Source organism: Sebastes fasciatus, chromosome 10 (assembly GCF_043250625.1).
Source record: "Sebastes fasciatus isolate fSebFas1 chromosome 10, fSebFas1.pri, whole genome shotgun sequence".
Taxonomy (NCBI): Eukaryota; Metazoa; Chordata; class Actinopteri; order Perciformes; family Sebastidae; genus Sebastes; species Sebastes fasciatus.
The window spans coordinates 5,079,518-5,099,574 of NC_133804.1; the positions used below are offsets into that span (position 1 = coordinate 5,079,518).

The 20,057-nt window shown below is 42.0% G+C and overlaps 1 protein-coding gene across 1 annotated transcript; it reads right to left on the minus strand.

Annotated features, from left to right (window-relative positions):
* Window positions 1–6,448: 6,448 nt before the first annotated feature.
* Window positions 6,449–8,546, minus strand: LOC141775896 (uncharacterized). Its single transcript, XM_074649636.1, has 2 exons — window positions 8,415–8,546; window positions 6,449–8,269 (listed from the first exon to the last, which is right to left on the minus strand). The coding sequence occupies exon 2, from the start codon at window positions 8,189–8,191 to the stop codon at window positions 6,449–6,451; it is 1,743 nt and encodes a 580-aa protein (XP_074505737.1). The 5' UTR covers window positions 8,192–8,269; window positions 8,415–8,546.
* Between the last annotated feature and the right edge of the window lie 11,511 nt (window positions 8,547–20,057).

Below are 20,057 nucleotides of genomic sequence, written 5' to 3' on the forward strand. Positions count from 1 at the left end.
TCTGGAACACAGCATTGTAATTTGGTTGACAGGTTGGTCATCAGTGCCTTCTGTTAGGCTCTGCTACTCTCTCTCTCTCATCAGGCATGTGGCGGCATTGGTTCCTCTTCAGTTCCTTTTCGTTTATTTAATGCATTTTATAACATTCACAGACACAATTGGTTTATTGCACCTGGCAGTGTTGATGGCAAGAACACACCACCTGGAAAATAAACAGTTCAGAATCTATCCTCAACCATTCTTTACATAAGACACCGACACGATTGTAGTCTAGAAAACAAGTAGCCAGATTAGCTTTAAAGTAACTCGGAGGAAAACTCTATTAAACTAAGAAAGATGTAAATTAAAGTCCATGTGCGTCTGTCTGACTGCCAGCAGCAAAACCATGGACCACATCCATGAACAGTGTCCAACCCACCAGGCTACCGAGCCTCGACACAACTGTGCAGGCATCGATTTGGCTGCAGGACATAAAATATATTCACTCGATAGATTCTCCTGCTGTCAAGTCCCTCTGTCTCCTTTTGTCTATAGTCTTACATTCTCTCACTCTTTTTTTTTCCTCTCTGCCTTCGTGTTGTTTTTCATCCACATTATCAGTAATCCTGCGATAAACTACTGTAGACTTTAACTTTAAGAACGCACTCGTGAACAAGGGAAACATCTGACGGAGCATCGAGCGTAATACAACCCCTGTTGTTTACAGTTTAAACACTATGATGCCTGCAAAGCATTATAGCACACAAACACACCACCATCCACAAAGCCATGTACTTAAATGTGTACTTAAGTACAAGTACTCACTGAATTTATATGTACACAGCTTTGCTTTACCTATACACACACATATACACACACACACACACACACACACACACACACACACACACACACAGTTTCCCACACAGCAGTCACTGTGTCAACATTTAATGGTGTGCAATTATTGGCTGTGGGCACTGGGAGAGGCGGTAATTTGTCTCACTGCGTGAGTGTGTGCGCATTTATGTGTGTGTGTGTGTGTGTGTGTGTGCGTGTGTGTGTGTGTGTACACATGTCCTCAAGTCCAGTTTACGGTTTTCTGAAAAAGAAAAAACAGATAAAAAGCAGGAACGAAGGCCAGACGTTGTGCATATATTTCAGCATACGAGAATGTGTGCCCTTCACTACCCACGCAGTATGTTATACGGCTGCAATGCTGGAGAGCATGTGGTAATTTAAAGTCCAAGTAAAGTAAAGTCAGAGATTTGTTTCCACAAACATTATGCATGTTAGAAAACTAAGTGCAGAAAAAGACTGTGCACTATATAGTACTGAATTTTGGAGTTAGATAGTTAAACTGTTTTTCTCCATTTTTATGTACAGGATATTTTGGGCAGGCCTGAAACAGCCTCATAGTCTATCATGGCTTGATGATGTGCTGGAGCCATACATCAGACAGGCACATACGGGTACTTCGCAAAAAGACAAGGCCACGCCCTCTTTTGGTGGATAGAAAAAAACGAAGATCCCACGTCTGTTTGTATTTATTCATCTCTTGTTATACAAATGTTTTTTTTCATACACGTCTAATAATTATTTAGCGATCTTGCCTGAACCTGAGTGTTCACGATACGTTAATAAATGAAGGTTGATCGCCGTCATGTCCCTTCGGTCTTCCCATGTCTGACACAGTGGCCGGATACTGCTTATCCAGACATCTCTACATATCTGATTGAATCCCGTTAGACTAAGTGTTGTCTGTAAATAACCAACGTGTTAACAGCCAACTGTTTGATCTATTGGCTGAGATCTAGTTTGAGACGACATGAGTCATGTGTCGAGTCATGTGACTAACACATATTTTAACCCAAACCACAATCTTTTCCTAAACCTAACCAAAGTACTCTTATTGCGTAAGTAAACGTAGAATTAAGTAAACCTTTGCAACATTGGAAGTGTATTTTGACAAGAGACTGTAAGCATGTGATGAGTGGAAAGTGTGTGTTTCCTGTGAACACGGAAGTTTGTTTTGAAAAGACACTGCATGTAACAAGCGGGAACTTGACACGCCGTCCAAAACTTTGGACGGACCGTGGACGGCGTGTCAATATATGCTCGTTACACGCATCGTGTCCTTTCAAAATAAACTTCCGTTTTCGTAGGAAGTTACGCAACACAACCACTAAGTTAGGGTTAGGTAACGGTCGTGGTTGACGTTAACTTTACTGACTAACGACTGACGTGACTAATGACTGACGTGACAAAATAAGTCAACGTTACTTTAAGTTTCAGACGGGACACGAACACCGGTCTCCTGGTTGAAAGTCTTGTGTTTGTTTGACCCATCGACCACCCTTCCTTTCTTTAGCAGACTCTCACGCTATTAATACTACACATGCTCTGACCGTCTAATAACGCCGCGGACGGGTTTACATTGGAGATAGTTGAAAACCCGGTTCGTCACATACTGTTGCTATAAGGTGCCTCCGTGGGTCGGTTTCTGATGCCAAGGAGCACTGACCAAAGTCAGTATTTGACGAGCTGGGAGTGAGAACAGGTTGGTTTCAGGATTCCTGGTATTGTGTGTGCTCGCTCACTGTCACACTATCATGGCTTACTGGGACGCTCGAATGGAACAGAGCCATCGTTATCTATATTTGTTTCGACTGTGCTTTTCCTACTATGACATGTCAGAATGGCTGCTGTGATAAAGGCTTGGTGGCTTCCCACTGATAAATGAACAATTAGGTGAAGCAAAAGAAGAACAGCAATCAAAGCCAAAACAAAGAGTGTGAGGTCCAATAGCAGCCAGAGCCCCACAAGAACACGATAAAGAGACGCAGAGTGGAACAAGTGAGACGTATGTATATATATAAGGCAGACAGATGGCACAGTGAAACACCTCATTGCTTCGCTTTACATTCTGACCTTGAACAGTGTGTTTGTACGTGACTGCTTGTTTGTGAAAAAGAGAGGTTGTGTGTGTGTGTGTGTGTGTGTGTGTGTTGGAGAGAGGGGGTGAAAGTGAGTGGGTCTGTGTTTTCAGAACGGAAATGGAACGCTTCATCTCACTCTCCGGTGCCTTATTGGGTGAAATTGGTTTGTATTGTGAAAGATGATGGCTTTCTCACAACGCACAAACACCAACACATACTGTATATGTACTGACTGAACACCCGTACACACATACCCATAGTGTGAAGTGACAGGTAGGAATGCATGGATACCACACTAGCCTGGTTAAGCAAAACACACATTCACTGACACTCGCAGGCACAGTTTAGCCCTCTGAGACCCGCGATCCCAACCCACTTTACTGTCTTTCAGAGGCAGTAGCAGATTCAGTAGAGCCAGTGAAGATACAGATACTGTATATGAAACTAGAAAAACTAAGGAATACACTGGTATCATGTCATGCTAGATAGTCGGGAAGGACCCTTGACCTCTGACCTCAAGATATGTGAATGAAAATGGGTTCTATGGGTACCCACGAGTCTCCCCTTAGGCAAAAACCATGCAGTTTTTTTAATGCAGTATAAACGTGTTATTTTCACCTATTCTAAAATGGTGTGTTTAAATATTTCTGCATACTGGGTTCGCTAAACACTCTTGGAATTACATCAATTGGGTATCACTGTAAAGCTGAGACTTTTGTGGATCCAATGAGCCCAACTGTATTCATGTGTGATGATGTTAGTCCCCATAGGAGACGTTTCATGGTAGTGAGACAATTTTTTTGTAATTTCACATCACTGTATAAAATGACCTTGTGGTGACCTCTAGGATAATCACAGCCTCATGAAACGGATGGATGGATGGCTTTCCTAGCCAGATGGACAATAAGGGGCTTTCTGAGCAGTTTCCAGAACAGGAGAGCTCACCATCCAGTCGCCGAAAAATGCAATTCTTGCAGAAATCTCTATAAGTCAAAAGTTTAGGATCCCAAATCACAGCATGGCTTTTTCTATGGTGTTCCTCAAGGTCATGGTGTCCTAATTTGGTATTTGGGAGGGATTATTGATAATTTTTATCAATTCTCAAATGATAAAAAATTGTTAAATTTAGCACCATTTTGTGTAACAAATGGTATCAACCCAAAAATTGCTGCAACGACTTGTGAGACATAATAGTACATCTGAAGGACCCTCACATACTTCCATCATCATGTTCTTATTATATATTATCATATCCCTTATACACTGAATTAATGATTTCATGTTCATTATTAATGACTAGAAGAACTTGACACACAGTGCTGAGCTGCACCTCAAATTAATCTTCAGGTTCCAGCTTCCAGATGATGTACACCACTTCTATGTGACATCTACTGCTGACCTGCTATCTCCCCCTAAAGACCCCCTGTACCCCCCAAGGAATGGGTTTTGCACGACCTGGATCAGGACAGGCTGGCTGCAGACTCACCAAAGCCTCATAGACTGGGAGGTGGGCTGGCTGTGAGTAGGCCAGGGTGCAGGCTCGGAGGCTGGTGGAGAGTCGATTGGGCTGGTTTGCAGGAAACGGCGGTATTTAACGAGTTGGGAGTGACAACGAATTGAATAAGTGGTTTGTCTCCAGCCCGTTCTCATTCCCAGGGCGTCAAATATCGATGCTTTGTCACGGCCGTCTGCGTCAGATACCGCCACACAAGGCACCCTTTAGTGCCAGTAATAATTAATCACTCAGGGAATGCGCTGTGGTGACGTAGTTTAAAGAGCGAAAGAAAAACACCGGGTGGGCGGAAGGGGAGGTGGATGGGTATGACAAACATAAGGCTTTCATCCGGGAGACCACTGTTCATATCCATCACGTTACAATCAGCTGTTTGCGTTCACGACGTTCAGTGTCATTTTCGCCGTACAAATGTAGTAGTTTTAAGCCCAACCATGTTGTTTTTTTCATAAACCTGAGTGGTTTTATTGCCTGATTTTAAGCAAGTGTTTTTGTTTAATTCACAACATTAAGCATGCATTTACTGCGACTGAAAAGTGACGGCAAGGGGTCATGTTATAGCTACGTGATGGAACAAACTACAGGGTATCACATCTGAGGTTAATGACGATAAAGAGAGCATGTTGGCGTGCTGTGTTTGTGTCTGTGTGTGTGTTTGACCGTCTACAAAGGTTAAAAGCACAATCTAAATGGTGTCAGTGTCCATCCTCCAAAGGGACGACCTCTAATGGCATCCTGACATGAAACAATCATCAAAGTCTCAGGTTAACACGCCACACACACACACACACACACACATGAACACGCACACACGTGAACACACACACACACAAACATGCACACTACACAGAAACGTGCACACACACGTGCGCACTACTCACACACACGCGCTCACACTACACACACACACACACACACACACAAACATGCACATACACGTGCACACTACACACACATACACACGTCTGCACACACACACACTAAGGTCTCGTTTGGGCCCTAACTGCATTATAAAATAAAAGCACAACATAATAAAAGCACAACATCAACATAATCACTTCCTGTATTAGATTGTTTGGTCCATCTTTACACCGTCACTGTGTGTGCTCCCTCCACCTTGAGTGATGGAGATGCTTTCCAACTCTCTCACAGTCACTTGTTGACCTGGTAAACTCACCTGAACCTGTCTGCAGAATGTGGACAGCCTTGGTGTACCCCAGATTTATAGGCTTATTGAATGAACTAATGTATGAGTTCTCTTTACACTTAAAAACACACGTCCCCTTAAAATAACCTCATTTATTGTCATTGAATAAGAGTGCATTTATGTTTCTAGTAAAACAATACACCATCATTGTGATATGTCTTGATACACCTTACAGTGAAGGTGTCAGTAAATAAATATATAAACATGATAAATAAGGTTTAATGATCTTTAATTACAACAGTTCTGATCGGTCAGGAATAGACGTGGTTTTAAATATTAATAGCTATTTACAGACTGTGTGAGCTAATACAGACAAGAAACCTGATTCTCCTTTACAATAATTCTCTACATGTTTACAGTCAGGCAGGTAAACTCATTAAAATTAGCAATAATTAAGATTAGTGTATATGATGGAAGAGAGTGCGCAAAACACTTTTCTTTGTACTTTATTTTTGCACTTTATAAAAATTCACTGTATCAGCAGAACTTCAGTCTGAGTTGAATATTTACAGCAAATGATGAAAGAAATAAGAAATTAATGAATATTATTTATTTATATTATTATTTATTGTATTTAATTAGATGTCCATTAGTATGCACTGATTGTGGGAGAACTGGATCACCCAGATCGAACCCGTGCGTTCCACAACAGTAGACAACACTGACTACTGAGGTGGCGCTGAGAGCTCAAGCCCTCGCATTCATTCAGAAGGAAAAAGGCAATTTTTCCTTCAAGATGAATGACACATTGAAGACGTTTTTTATCTATAGAATAAGTCCAATTATTCACTATATGTGGACCCATAAACCACCTTAACGCCTCGTCACGGCGGTGAGCATAGAAGAGAAGCACCTGCACATGCAGCACCTCTGTCTCGGTGGTGCCATCAGGTGACCTTTGACGGCGTAGGCGATATGCTCTCCGACTGCCGTTTGACCCCCTTTCAAGGACACCAGCACCCACATCGCAGTGCCCCACGTCTTAATCAGGTCCCGGTAAATGGCCTTTTCGAGGTTTTCCAATGTTTCTGGGCTGGAATCGAAATCGAGACCCTCGACTTCGGCCCACGTTTGATCAAAAAGGCGCTGGATGATGTCCTGGACGTTTGAAAGGGTCCAGGTCACTTTTGCCTTCTTGAAGATCCGCGTGACCAGCCTCTCCAAGATCACCTCGACGCAGTTTTTTTTTTGTTCGTTCCGCGCTCGCCGTGCAAAGTCATCACGACTCTTCATCACGGATACCGGGGCAGGCGGTGCAGCGATTGCCAAAGGCTTCTTGGCCCTGGGCTTAGTCCCCAGTATGGCGTGTCTCATATTGTCGACGAGGTTGTCGGACTGAAAGATCTGCCACCATCTGGCCAGACACAGGAAACCGAGCACCTTCCGCTGCAAGTCGGCGCGCATGTTGGCACGTATCACCGGCTCGGGGATGATCTCTGGCCCATGTGTGATGTGTATGTAGAGGAGATCACTTAAGACCTTTGTGAACTCCAAGACTCGACCGGGGGGAATGTTTATGAGTGGAGTGCCGAGTCCCAGAAGATCGCGGTTTTCTGGTTGTTTCATCAGATCGGTAATCTTCTTTGTGAGAGACTTTGCCGACTCCCGACTGTGAACTTTGGAGCCTCGGTGGAATCTTTTCCTCATCTGTGCCACGATGCGATGGATGCACGTTTTGGCAAAGCACTTTGCCAAAAGCTTCTTAATTTTGTTTCCGATGCTTTTCTTTGAGCGTTTGCTCTTCTGCGCCGACGGAGTCTGTCTTACAGCATCTTCGGCGATACTCCGAGCAATTTCTTCCGCGACGTCTTCAATCTCCCGAGAGTTTTGAGACTGCAGCAACGTGTACTCGGAGTCCGGCACGTCAACCAAGAGAGGTTCGGTAATGTCGTTCAACTGCTTTTTGATGATGATCGTGACATACGTGATGTCTTTCATCGAAATCACGACGTCCGACGAAGGCGTCGCCGCATGGCGGACTTCGGCGTCTGAGGGTTCCAGTTCCACATCTGATTGTTCGCAGATGGTCCTCTGCTTGCGCGGTCGAGGCGAGAACACCGACTTCATCTTGCCGATGAACGCCTGGCACATTTTGCAGGCGTGCAGAATCATGTTGTTGAGTCTGCTGGGAGGAGTGAGGCGCTGAACTATGCCCTCGGGGCTGGAGAGAGCACTTCGGACGCTCTCCGAAACCTCTTCAGAGATCAACGTCGTCAAGCTTTTGGAGCTCGGACACTGAACCGAGACGTCGACGCCCAGAGCTTCGGCAAAACCCTGAGAGATTGCGTTTCCCAGATTGATTTGGACGTCGTCCTCAGACGCCAGGGTCCTGCTCCCGAGAGATTTCAGGAAAGCTTTTGTCAAGGCCGCTGTGATGTCCAACAGCAACTCTCCCATCATGGTCATAGTGGCGTCGTCGGGGCTGCCGGATTTCATCATTCCCCACTGATCCGCCGTCATCCCCTTAAAGAAGGAGTTCAGCAGCTTGGAAACAACGCGACGGACGTTGAACTCGGGCATGATGGCTTCTGGCTGGGAAGTTCTTGATGATTGCATGATGCTGATTTACGGTCAATTCTTGTCGATGCTTTGTGGTTTTTGGAGAGAAATTCACTGCTTCTCTCAGTAGGTAGTCTGATGAGTGAAAATAATCGTTAGTTGCAGCCCTTATTATTATTAACTAACATGTAAGCTGCATTTAAATGTTGAGGCTCATTCTAACTGCTTCATATACTGTTGGGAATTTTAATCTAAAGCAATGCATTCATAAAATTCATACCTCTTTCTCTTGAGACAACTGCTTCTCTCAGTCGATGTGTTTCGTCTGATCGAGTCTTCAGATTCAACTACAGTTGTGTGATTCTGGGACTCTCTCCTGAATGTTAATCCTTTAATATGTCACCGCTCCTTTATGATGTCACAACTGATGTCACCACTCCTTTAATCCATCAGTGTTCCATCTAGTGATGTCACGATGCAGTGATGATGTCACCACTGCTGTGATGTCACACTCCTTTATTCCATCAGTGTTCCATCTAGTGATGTCACGATGCAGTGATGATGTCACCACTGCTGTGATGTCACCCAAACACACAAACACACACGTGCACACTGCACACACACGCGCGCGCGCGCGCACACACACACACACACACACACACAGTGGAGACCTTCAGCTTTGCCTTCTCAAAGAAGCTTTTCTCTTTTTAATCACGACATCTCTCCCAAGATGACTGAGCTTAAATCTGCTGTTCACTTCCGACAGACGCACACGGGACACGTGCACACTCCCACACACATTCATTTAATGTCTTTTGTTCATTTCCCCCTCCCACACAGATTGCACAGATTTATGATATGCAGCTTTTAAACCTGATGATAATTTTTTTGCTTTGGAACATGCACACACACACTCTCACGCTGCGACAATGAGAGTGGGCCCCCGAAACAACACATTTAAAATAAATCATTAGTGTCTACCCTCAGAAGTTCTATTCACCTATTATTTATACGTTCTCTCGCTTCCTTCTTCCTATCCTGCACTAGTAAGGCTTCATTTACTTTGTCATGTTGGTAGTCCATAGAAATTATGACACCAGATGTTTGTTAGATGTTTAGTATGTAAATTGAACATTTGAGCATTATGTTAACAACATGGCCAATGTGTCAATTGTTAAGGCTGAACTAAAGGCTAAATGTTGCTTGTGTTTTGGATTGACTTGTAGTCTATTAGGCCTTAACAGCATGTCAGTAAATATTATATTTACACATAATGGTATAACAGAAAAATGAAGCCCTAATGCAATGTGATTTTAAAGGGACAATTCAAGGTCGTGCCTAGAAGGGACCCCGCAAACCGCGAAACTCTCGCGTATGCACTCTTGATTCAGCACATCAGGTCTCTGAAAAGGCACAAGAAGAAACTGACATTTTCTGGAAGAGTTGGCCGCTACACAGAGATGGCAAGAAAGATGCATGAACCGATTTAAAATATGTCCTGCATGTGCACAAGCCTGTGTATCAATACGGGTCAGGATCTAATGTTACATGTTGTCAGTTGTGATGGAGTAAAATGTTCCCTGTTGGTGATTAACTATTATACGTGATGTTCTTGCATTACTGCTGGATTAATGTGTATGTTGTACAACATGAATAACCATAACTTTTCATGGCCCCTGTTTACAGCTTTGTGGCGATGCATTTTCCAGCTGATCCCAGAGGGATTTTAAATAGTTTATTTAGCCTAACAAAATATGAGAATTTTCTCAGATTGTGCTGTGATTTGATTGCAGTAAACAGATCAGGACGTCAGTGACAAGAGGAGAATCTCAACACTGATAGGCTTTCATGAAAAGCATCACGCAAATCTTGTGTTCGCATACGTTTGCCTCTTTCAATTGACCTTATATGTCATCGCGCCGCTCCCCTTACAAAAAAGCAGTATACTTCAAGTTTATTTTATAAAGTACACTTAAAGGCAGGGTTGACGATGTTCTCCAGTAGACACTATTAGTTATATTGGTTGAAATGGTCTTTACACCCCGACAGCGATCCATTAATTATGAGCTCTGAAGAAGGACCGGAAAAGAGCCGTCATCTGTAGCTGCTGAAATCCTGTAAAAATGTCTACCAATCGCTGCCTTGCGGTCCGCTTGGAAAGAACCAATCAGATGCCTCCCTGCCTTGTCATGAGGTAGCATTGTTGAGTTGAGGTCCTCTCTCCGCTCTGTGAAGTAGTTACGATGCGGCGGTGCTCGTGCATGTGTTTGTGTGTTGCCTTGGAAGGAGCCCCGAGGGGAGGGGGTTTAGACGGAGCTCCTGAGGCGATGCTACTTTCAAATGATGCTAGCTTTCCAACATCATGGACCCACACTTTAAGTAAAGTTCAAGTTACTTGTCAGTATGAGCCAAGTACTGTATATTTAAGTATACTGTTGTTAATCAGATATTTCTAAGTACATAAAAAGTAAACTGAAAGTATACTCTTTTACTAGAATAGACTTCCTTTTGGTAAGGGTCTCGGTGTGAACACACCATTACGCGTGCGGCCTTTGGTAGGATTTACCCGTGCATTTATTATATTGTTACTATACCTTTTCTAAACTGCACATGCATCTATCTATACATAGAAAATAAAGAGAGCACAGGCTGCTGTGGAATTAAATTAGAACTTAAACATATCAGCTCTGCTGAGATCACATCAACAGTAAGATCAAGTGTAGCAGCATGCAGGTGTGACAACACACATGCACAGTAACAGCGGGCCCAGTCACAACACGTGCACTCAAGACACGTATCAGTGTGTTTCCATGGTTACACAACCACCCTTGTGTCCTTATAGTCTCGCTATTCCTGAAGAGAAGCGTCTACATTACAGATCCTAATTAATTTAAGCTTTCAACTGCTCTTTTTTTTTGCCTTTTTGAAATACAAGCAAGTAATGGTAAAATAAGGCAACGGATAATGAATGTATGATATTTCTACAGGAACAATTTTCTAAAGCAAAGCCATATGATAGATGAACACTAAATAAGTGGTGGTGTTCAGAGTGTGTGGAGAGGTGTTAATTCAAGTCCGTTGCACTTTCCAGGCTGTAGTACGTAGTAATGTTGTGAGACGGGCTAATTGCCACATGTGTGAAATTAATTATGTAGTGACGACTTTGATATGTGTAAATGTCAGAAAAAAATTGACAGATGGACGTAGGCTATGGTAAATGCATGTAATATTTACCTCTTCATTTATTTTCCATGTCAGAGGTGTAAAATCAGAACACATTGCTAATTGGAAAGAAGCAGATAATCGCTGCCTACCCGCTCCAGTAAATCATTAAATATGAAAATCATTAAACTCACATGGCCCATGCTTTATTGATTGTGAAGGACAGAGGTTGATATGTAAGGCATGTTGTATTTCCCCATAATTACACATCATGGAGAGTAAAGGAAACATATAAAGTTATATATTTATGACACTCCATTTTAATCATTTAACTAACGTTATGTTTTATTGATATATTCAGTGATTTTTTTATACTCATTTGATATCCTTTTACTGCATTCTGTTAGTGTCGGGGCTCCATACATTAAAGGGGAACACCACCTAAATTCCAATATGTTATTTCCATGGCCCTGGGAAGTTCAATCAATATTTGTGAACTCAAAGCCAGAAACCAGACCAGAGAGAGAAGTATACTATACTATACTATACTATAATACTGTATCAATAGTGTCTTTCACATATTTTTTGTAGCTATACTTACAAAAAATAATGCACTATAATTTGTATAACCCACATACTCAATTCATATACGCCACGTAATAGTGAGCCAGGACAGGTGACATAGTATAAAGAGCGACAAAGTCCTCACAGGGAGGAGGTCAGGGTGGATGGGTGGGTCAAAAAAACACCAGACTTTCACCCAGGACATCGCTGTTCCTGTCCCGTGTGAAATCAGAAGTCAACGCTGACTTATTTCTGCCAACTGTAGCTTCAAGTCTCACAGGTAGGGAAACAACTAAAGAAAACGCGTCACAACAGCCTCGAACAAGAGCCTCATAGTCAAAAGTCAGGTGTTTGTTGGGCCCATCCATCTCCTCACCAACCCACAATAAGTGTTTTTCCACAATAAGTGTCACTCACTTTTACCGTAGTATTTATACGCGGATGCATTTTCATTGCAGTCAGTACAGAATACATGGTGTACAAAAGATGCGAAAATCAAGAAAGGTTTACTTCTTGCGTATTATCATGGCATTTATACCCCTTTTTGTGTGAACAGGCCTTCACAAACGCATTACTTGAAGGCCTGACTGGACGGATTTTCGTGTGATCTTGTGACATTGCGAGAATCCAGCTGCCGTGCAAGGTAACATGCAAGCATGGAAACAAATTAATATGAGATTAAAGTTTAAAGGTCCCATATCGTGCTCATTTACAAGTTCATACGTGTATTATGTGTTTCTATTAGAACATGTTTACACGCTGTAATGTAAAAAACAACAACTTTATTTTCCTCATACTGTCCGTCTGAATATATCTGTATTCACCCTCTCTCTGAAACGCTCCGTTTTAGTGCATTTCAACGGAATTGCGTTGCTAGGCAACAGTTTGGGTCCATGTTTACTTCCTGTCAGCTGATGTTATTCACATACACTGCAACAGGAAATAAACGGACACATTTAGAATGTTTACGTTTAAAACTGTGAAATGGTCTAAATATTGTATATTTGTGACATCACAAATGGACAGAAATCCTGACGGCTTGTTTCAAACGCACAATTTCTGAATACGGGCTGTGTGTATTTCTCCGTATATTGAGCGTTTTGATAGTTTAACAGTATTTATATAGCACTTAAACCTGCTTTATAATATAAAAGACATGAGAATCTCACTTTTTACAATATGAGACCTTTAACATAAAGAGCAGCACCTTGATACATATAGTCAATTTAATACTTGCTGATCAATGCAGAAGATATATGCAGACGACAATTACATGCCAAACAAAAGTGTAAACTATCTTAACAGGCATCTTTGCTCCGTTAACAATTCCATAATTGACACTTTGAGGAAAAGAAAAAACTTTGTGTGCACCATGAATGCAATAATAACAGCAATACATGGCATTCTCTCTTTTCCATCTGTCTTGTGCAAACAAAACATTATGAGGTTATGATGACTTACTAAAGTTTGCCAAAGCAGCATGTCTGAAACGATGACAGATGTTTTCATAATGTAGCATATAACGTCAACTGTTTGCTCATACAATATCACCTCCTATTCATAAATACAGGATATTAGCAAATTGTGTCATCCACTTCTGATATGATGGATATGCTCATTTAAAGTTGGGTGGATTCAAAGATTCATAGAAGAATATCATAACAAAATACAGGCAGCTTGTGGTAAATAAAATCATCCTTCATAACGTTTTATCTCTCAAACTTTGTCAATTGTCTGGGCATTACATAACCACCAGGACTTTTTATACTCTTAAAGAGTTATGATGTGAAATCTGAAGGACGGCATTCAATACATCAGATTTTCCATTAATCATCTGTTAAGTGCCACGTTTTTGTTCACCCACATTACTTCAGGTCATTATCACAGCAGGAATTTTTCTGGACTGAATGGCAATATTCAAAAAAAATTTAAATATATATTCAACATTTTATTGAAAGCTAAAACAAGGTACTTAACAGGAGATCTATCAGAAATAGACTCCAATATAGACATGAACAGATTACAATAAGAGGAAAAGTGGTGGTCTGGGTTAAAATAACTATGGAAGTGGCGTTACTGTAGTACAGGAGTTACGAGACAAATAAGTCAGCGTTGACTTCTGGTTTCACACGGGACGTCAAACAGCGGTCTCCTAGGTGTGAGTCCGGTGTTTTTAGACCCACCCGTTCACCCTGACCTCCTTCCTATGAGGACTCTGTCGCTCTTTATACCATGCCACCTGTCCTGGCTCACTATTACGTGGAGTATATGAATTAATTATGTGGGTTATACAAATTATAGTGCATTACTTTTTCGTAAGTATAGCTACAAAAAATATATGAAAACAGTTATTTCGGCAAATTTTAATTTTGACTAAATGATGGCGCTAGATAAACAGTCAGAGGATAACCAAAATGATTCATGCAATTCATCCTGAGGGACCAAAATTCATGGCAATCAGTGCAATACTTGTTGAAATCTGGGGTGGGCGATACCACAAAATTTGGCCGACAGACTGACCAATATTGCCGTCCCTTGAGCCATGACGCTAGCAAGTGTTGCATCATTTTATGAAAACCTGATCGAAAATTGAAGGTAATGTTGTGGAAAATTTAAAGGGATAATAAAATGTTTTAAAAAAACTTATATAAAATACACCTGCTATTGCTTACAGTTCAGACATTTTAACACATTCTATTTACTTCCACCAACCCACCCACTTGGTGCCTGCTTACGTCTTCTTGTTTAAAACCTGTATCTCACTACCACAAGTCTGTCAATCCATCAAACCACTCTCCTCCCATGGCTAATTGATTCATGATTCATTTAATGTCCGTGTAAAGGAAAAATAAATTTGCATTCTTGGTTTGTCACACCAAAGAAAAATGTCGTACTAACCACCCAGCCAAATTTGAATGATTAAAAAAAAAAAGCCAAGTATATAAAATTAGCTTTCAAAATAATGGAAAAATTGCCGTTCGACGGGCGGAGTGGGGAAATGTGGGGTACTGAGTCCTTCTGATCGAGGCTCAGCCCGTGGACGGTGTGAGGCCGGTAACGACCCCCGTCCCGCAGTCTGCCCAGGAGATCCAACTCGGCGGGTGAGTGACGGCTGCTCGGTGTGGGAGGATGCCCTTGCGGGACCTCTCCCCGGCACTGGCTGGCCCCCGCCGGGTACGTCTCATCCGAGGTGGTCGGTCGGCTTGGAAAGGCTCGGGGTGAGGTTGGCTCGCGGCTTTCGCGGCCGCAAGCTTTACATTTACAGCGCCCCCCCCGCCCAGACCTCTTTTACAAGTTTACAGAAAAAGAATAAATATACAGTACATAGGACATGGGATGGATTACAATCATAAAAATACGATACAAAAACAGTGCAAATGCTCAACGTGGGGATCCAACCCACGAACCTGGGATTATAAATTTCTTGCTCTACCGACTGAGCTAGCCGAGATAACCCTTTTTTCCAAAACCAGGTTTGTGAAGACAGATGGGGTTATGTTAAGGATGGCTCCACTGCGTCATCGAGCCATGATTTCAGCCCCGCCTAAAAAATCCTGAACACAAAACTGGCGAAAAACAGTTTAACGGCCTAACTCCACAATCCAGAACTACAATGTTCACAGCCTTTGCACATGTTTTAAGTAATAATTTTCCAACATTTATAATGTGTTTAGAAACAAATCTCTGAATTTCCTTTACACAGCCTTTAAGGCAAAAACTGACCAGATGGTATTATATTCCAACAAAACCCCAAAAAACAAAACATTCACATTCAGGATGAGACCGGTTGCCTTGGATTCCTTACAAAGAGTGAGTGAGCGTAGAGCATGTGTGTAAAAAATCTCAAAATTTCAGTATCAAGCACTTAACCCAATTAGACTTTGTTGTACCCCCCCCAAGTCCTCATACGCCATCGAAGGCAATGAAACAGGATCTATATGACTCGTGGGTACACAAAGGCTCTATTTGCATTCTATACATTTACTTTGTTTATTTCACAGTCAAACATATTACATGGTGTCCCTTGCCTCCAGCTAATCACATATGGTGTCTGCTCTTGCTCTGGTACCTCTAATTATTTATTTTACTTCTCTATGTATCTGTACTATTTCTGCCTCGCAAACCCAGCTATAGACATTAATCTGTGTGCGGGGATTCAATTTCCGTGAGCGGGCCCAATGTGAATGGGCGGCGCCACCACGGGAGTGTATTGATCAGACTGATTATACAATTATAAGCAAAATTCTTCCTATCTACACATAGCATGCACGTCTGAATCTGATTCACTGATCTGGAAACAACCAGCCCAGTCGCACAGCAGTTCGTGAAATAGTCACAAAATTGAATGTATTCTTTCGTGTACGTAAACACAAATTACAAAAAAAAATTTCGGGATTGTCAGCACGAAATAAATTAGTATGTACTCCACGTAATTGTGAATCAGAAAGTATAGAGAGCGGCCAACGCCACATAGGGAGGAGGTCGTGGTGGATGGGTGGGTCAACAAAGATCGGACTTTCGCCCAGGAGACTGGTGTTCATGTCCCGCGTGAAACCACAAGTCAAATTTGATTTATTTGTCACATAACTTCTGTAATTTAGTTACAGCACTTCTGGAGTTATTTTAACCCAAACCACAATCTTTTCCTAAAGCTAACTAAGTAGATTTTGTCACCTAACTTCCATACTTAACCAACCAACCAACCATGAGGCTGTGGTTCTCTGTCGGAAACCAATGGATTGCAGCCTCCGGTTGGGGAATGAGTCTTTGCTCCAAGCAAGGGAGTTTAATCTATCTCGGGGTCTTGTTCACGAGTAAGGGAAAAATAGAGCCTGAGATGGACAGGCGATTCGGTGCGGTGCCTGCAGTTATACGGGCACTGTACCGGACCGTTATGGTGAAGAGGGAGCTGAGCCAGAAGGCAAAGCTCTGGAATCGGGCCCAAAATCAGCTTGATTGTCATGTCGTGTGTGCCCCGCATTATTTAATCTTATCTTGCATAACAGTTGTGGACATCCAATCCCAGTTTACAGACCAAAGTCCAGTTCAACTTTTAATTGTATATGCTGTAATTGTGCGCACACAGTTTTTAGCTTATACTCACTTTGAGTTTTATAATTTGCTTTAGATAATGTGGCTGACCTCTTGAATCGTCTGAACCTTCGAATTTCTTGCCCCGTTGGACTTTGTTGAAGAGATGTAGCTGTCTTTCCTGAAAACTACCAAAAATAAAAAGTTGTAATAAAGCTGAATTATCCTTTAAATATATACATATTATAAATGCATGTTATGTGCATACCCCATGAACAATAATCCACATTTAATGACCGCCAGTGACGTGTAATTAATGACCGTCGCATTCAAATCAATGCTTGCCATCCACACTTAAACATTAGCTGGATCATGTTATCCCTCTGTACAACAAAACTCTCTTTCCCTCTTTACAGCAGACACTATTTGTTGTCTTGTTAATTAGCTGCTTTGACAGAGATGGTGGAAAGCTTTTAGAGACACACTTAGTTGCTCCAGTGCTCCCTAGCTCCGAGACGCAATCTGTTCCCGTCAAAACAGAGCGACATGCTGTGATTTTACCGACTGAATCTGTCAGACTACTAAATACTGTATATAATATGTAAAAACACAAATTATTTCTTTTAATAGGCGTTCCTCGGTTCTTGTTTAACAGCACACAAGAACACAATCGGGCATCGCAGTGGGATCGGTAACTTGAGGCTGACGCCTTTAAGTGAATCACGGATGTCGTTTTAGTAGCAGGCTGAGAGCTGAGTATTGATGTTTGTTTGTAGAGAAGCAGAGAAAACTAGTTAGGCCAATTGATTTGTCATGGGTCTCGTTCACTCACGCATATGATGGATTTATACCCACCAATTTCATCTACCTACCCAAGACACAGGCTTTTATTATTGTACCAGATTAGATAACAGTTAAGAAGGAAACACAAATACAATTAAAGCATGTTGAACACTCACGGCAGTCTTTACCAAATTCACCAGTTATTCTTTTATAAATAGGTTGGTTTAACATGGGAAGCAATTGAATAAAAAATAACAGTTAATCAACTTAAATCCTCTTCACAAGAAAATCCTGTGACTCCTGATGAAATGGTGCCTTGCATACATTATGGGCTATTGTGGGAAGCTTAAAACTCTTCTGTCAATGTGAAATTTGTTTTTACTTTTAGCCATCAGGTACTCATTAATGTGTCTTTTGTGTCTCCATCAAGACCAAATAATGATGAACATAGATATAAGAATAGATCATAAGTGCCTTACTGCCATGTTGTTGCGATTGTGACTTTATATATTCTTGCACTAATTAATATTTGTATATTAGCAATGTGTCAAATGACTATGTGAAAAGTTTTGCTTTTAGTGCTATCACTCAACTGCAGCTTTATAGAGCGTTTTAGGTCATTGTTTTAGCTTTCTGGCCCGCAACTTTACTGTTTCGGTTCACTTTCACCGCTCTCAACAATCTAAACTATAAAGCAAGGAATCTGTCTGTCTCTGTGTGTGTGTGTGTGTCCTTTGCATATCTCGAGAACCGTTCATCCAATCTACTTCACACTTGGCAGGTGTACTGCAGCACCTCCCTTGCACGCAAGACCTTGAACTCTTCCTCAGTTTGCAGGTGTTTCCGTAGAGGGCAATGCTGCTCAAGCTCCTCGGTAGACCTAGCCATCTCCTCAGGTGGCGACTGACTCTCCTTTCCAGGTCTGAAATGGTGGAGATCTGGAACTTGTAGAAGAGCAGTGGCCATAAGATCCTTGGCAGAATCCTGTGTTGGTAGACCCAGGCCTTGAATTTTCCTGGAAGGCCCGTCTTGACGACATCTCTCAGCCACCCCTCCAGCTCCTCACAGGTGTTCTTAATGGATGCTGTATCCCTGAGGCTGCTGTCAAACATCTTCCCCAGGCTTTTCCGAAATGGTAGGGATCTGTGTTCTCGCGATAGAGAAGTGGAACTTTTCCACCACTCAGCCTTTCTTCAAAGCCAGGAAATCTTGATTTCTCTGGCTTGAAGGACATCCTGGCCCATCCCATCAGCCTCTCCAGTCCTTGCAGGATCCATCTGCCTCCAGGCACCGACTCCGTCGTGATTGTTAAGTCGTCCATGAAGGCGCGGATAGGTGGTTGGCGGATCCCGGACTTGGACTTGGGGCCCCTGCACTCTGGTTCTGCAGATTTCACCAGCATGTTCATTTACGCCAGCGCAAACAGGATCACTGAGATGGTGCATCCCACCTCCAGTCTGTGCCACTCAGGAGAGTGAATATTGGACTAACTATTCATCAGGTGGCCAGACACATGACTCCAAATGTGTGTGTAATGTTTCACCGTGTCTACTGGATGTGCAAAACAGGCAACTGTTTGCTGACACTGTCACCATATCAACTTTATACCGTGAATATACCAAGCTGTGTTTGGCAGTCAAAAGAAGAAAGAGCACAAGAAAAGCGTTCTGTCAGTGTTGTGACTGTCACAAACTAAGCCTGAATAATGTCCCTCTTTGTCTCCATGTGGGCTGGGACAGCTTGCATTGTCGTAGGGTAAGTTTTACAATTTGACTATTTTTCATTTGTGTTCCAATCTGTGTGTGTACTACAACCAAATGGTCTGAACAATTACTGTAATTGTGTGTTTAAAATGTTGTTGTGACTGTAGAAGAAGAAAAATCCTGATAAAAACAACTCAAATTTAGGTCTTACAATGTTGAGAATCACAAGCAGTATCAGTACAAATGCTTTAAAAAAACATCCATCATTCATTTGGTTATGGTGATTATACCATGGTTTTGTGATTTACTTCAAAATGATATATTCACCTCTAAAACCCTTCAAGGCACATGAATTAATAATTAAGTATAATTATTATTATTATTATTAGTACAAGTATTTTACATTTCTTTAGAAAAAGTCCTTTTATGTCAACAAGGTCACATCTGAATTGAGTTTTGAAAGGCAAGCCGTATGAGTTACCAGGTTTCCGCGATGACAGCAATCCTGTTTATTATCTAGTGAATAGTAATTAGAAAATATTGGAAATTTTGCACAGAGATGTACCCTTGTGTGAGTGTTTATCTGCAGCAACATGAGGCTGATGACTTGTGACACCGCAGCTTAAGTCTTCATCATTGGCTCTAATGAAGCTGTTCATTCAACATCAGGCCCGATCAGT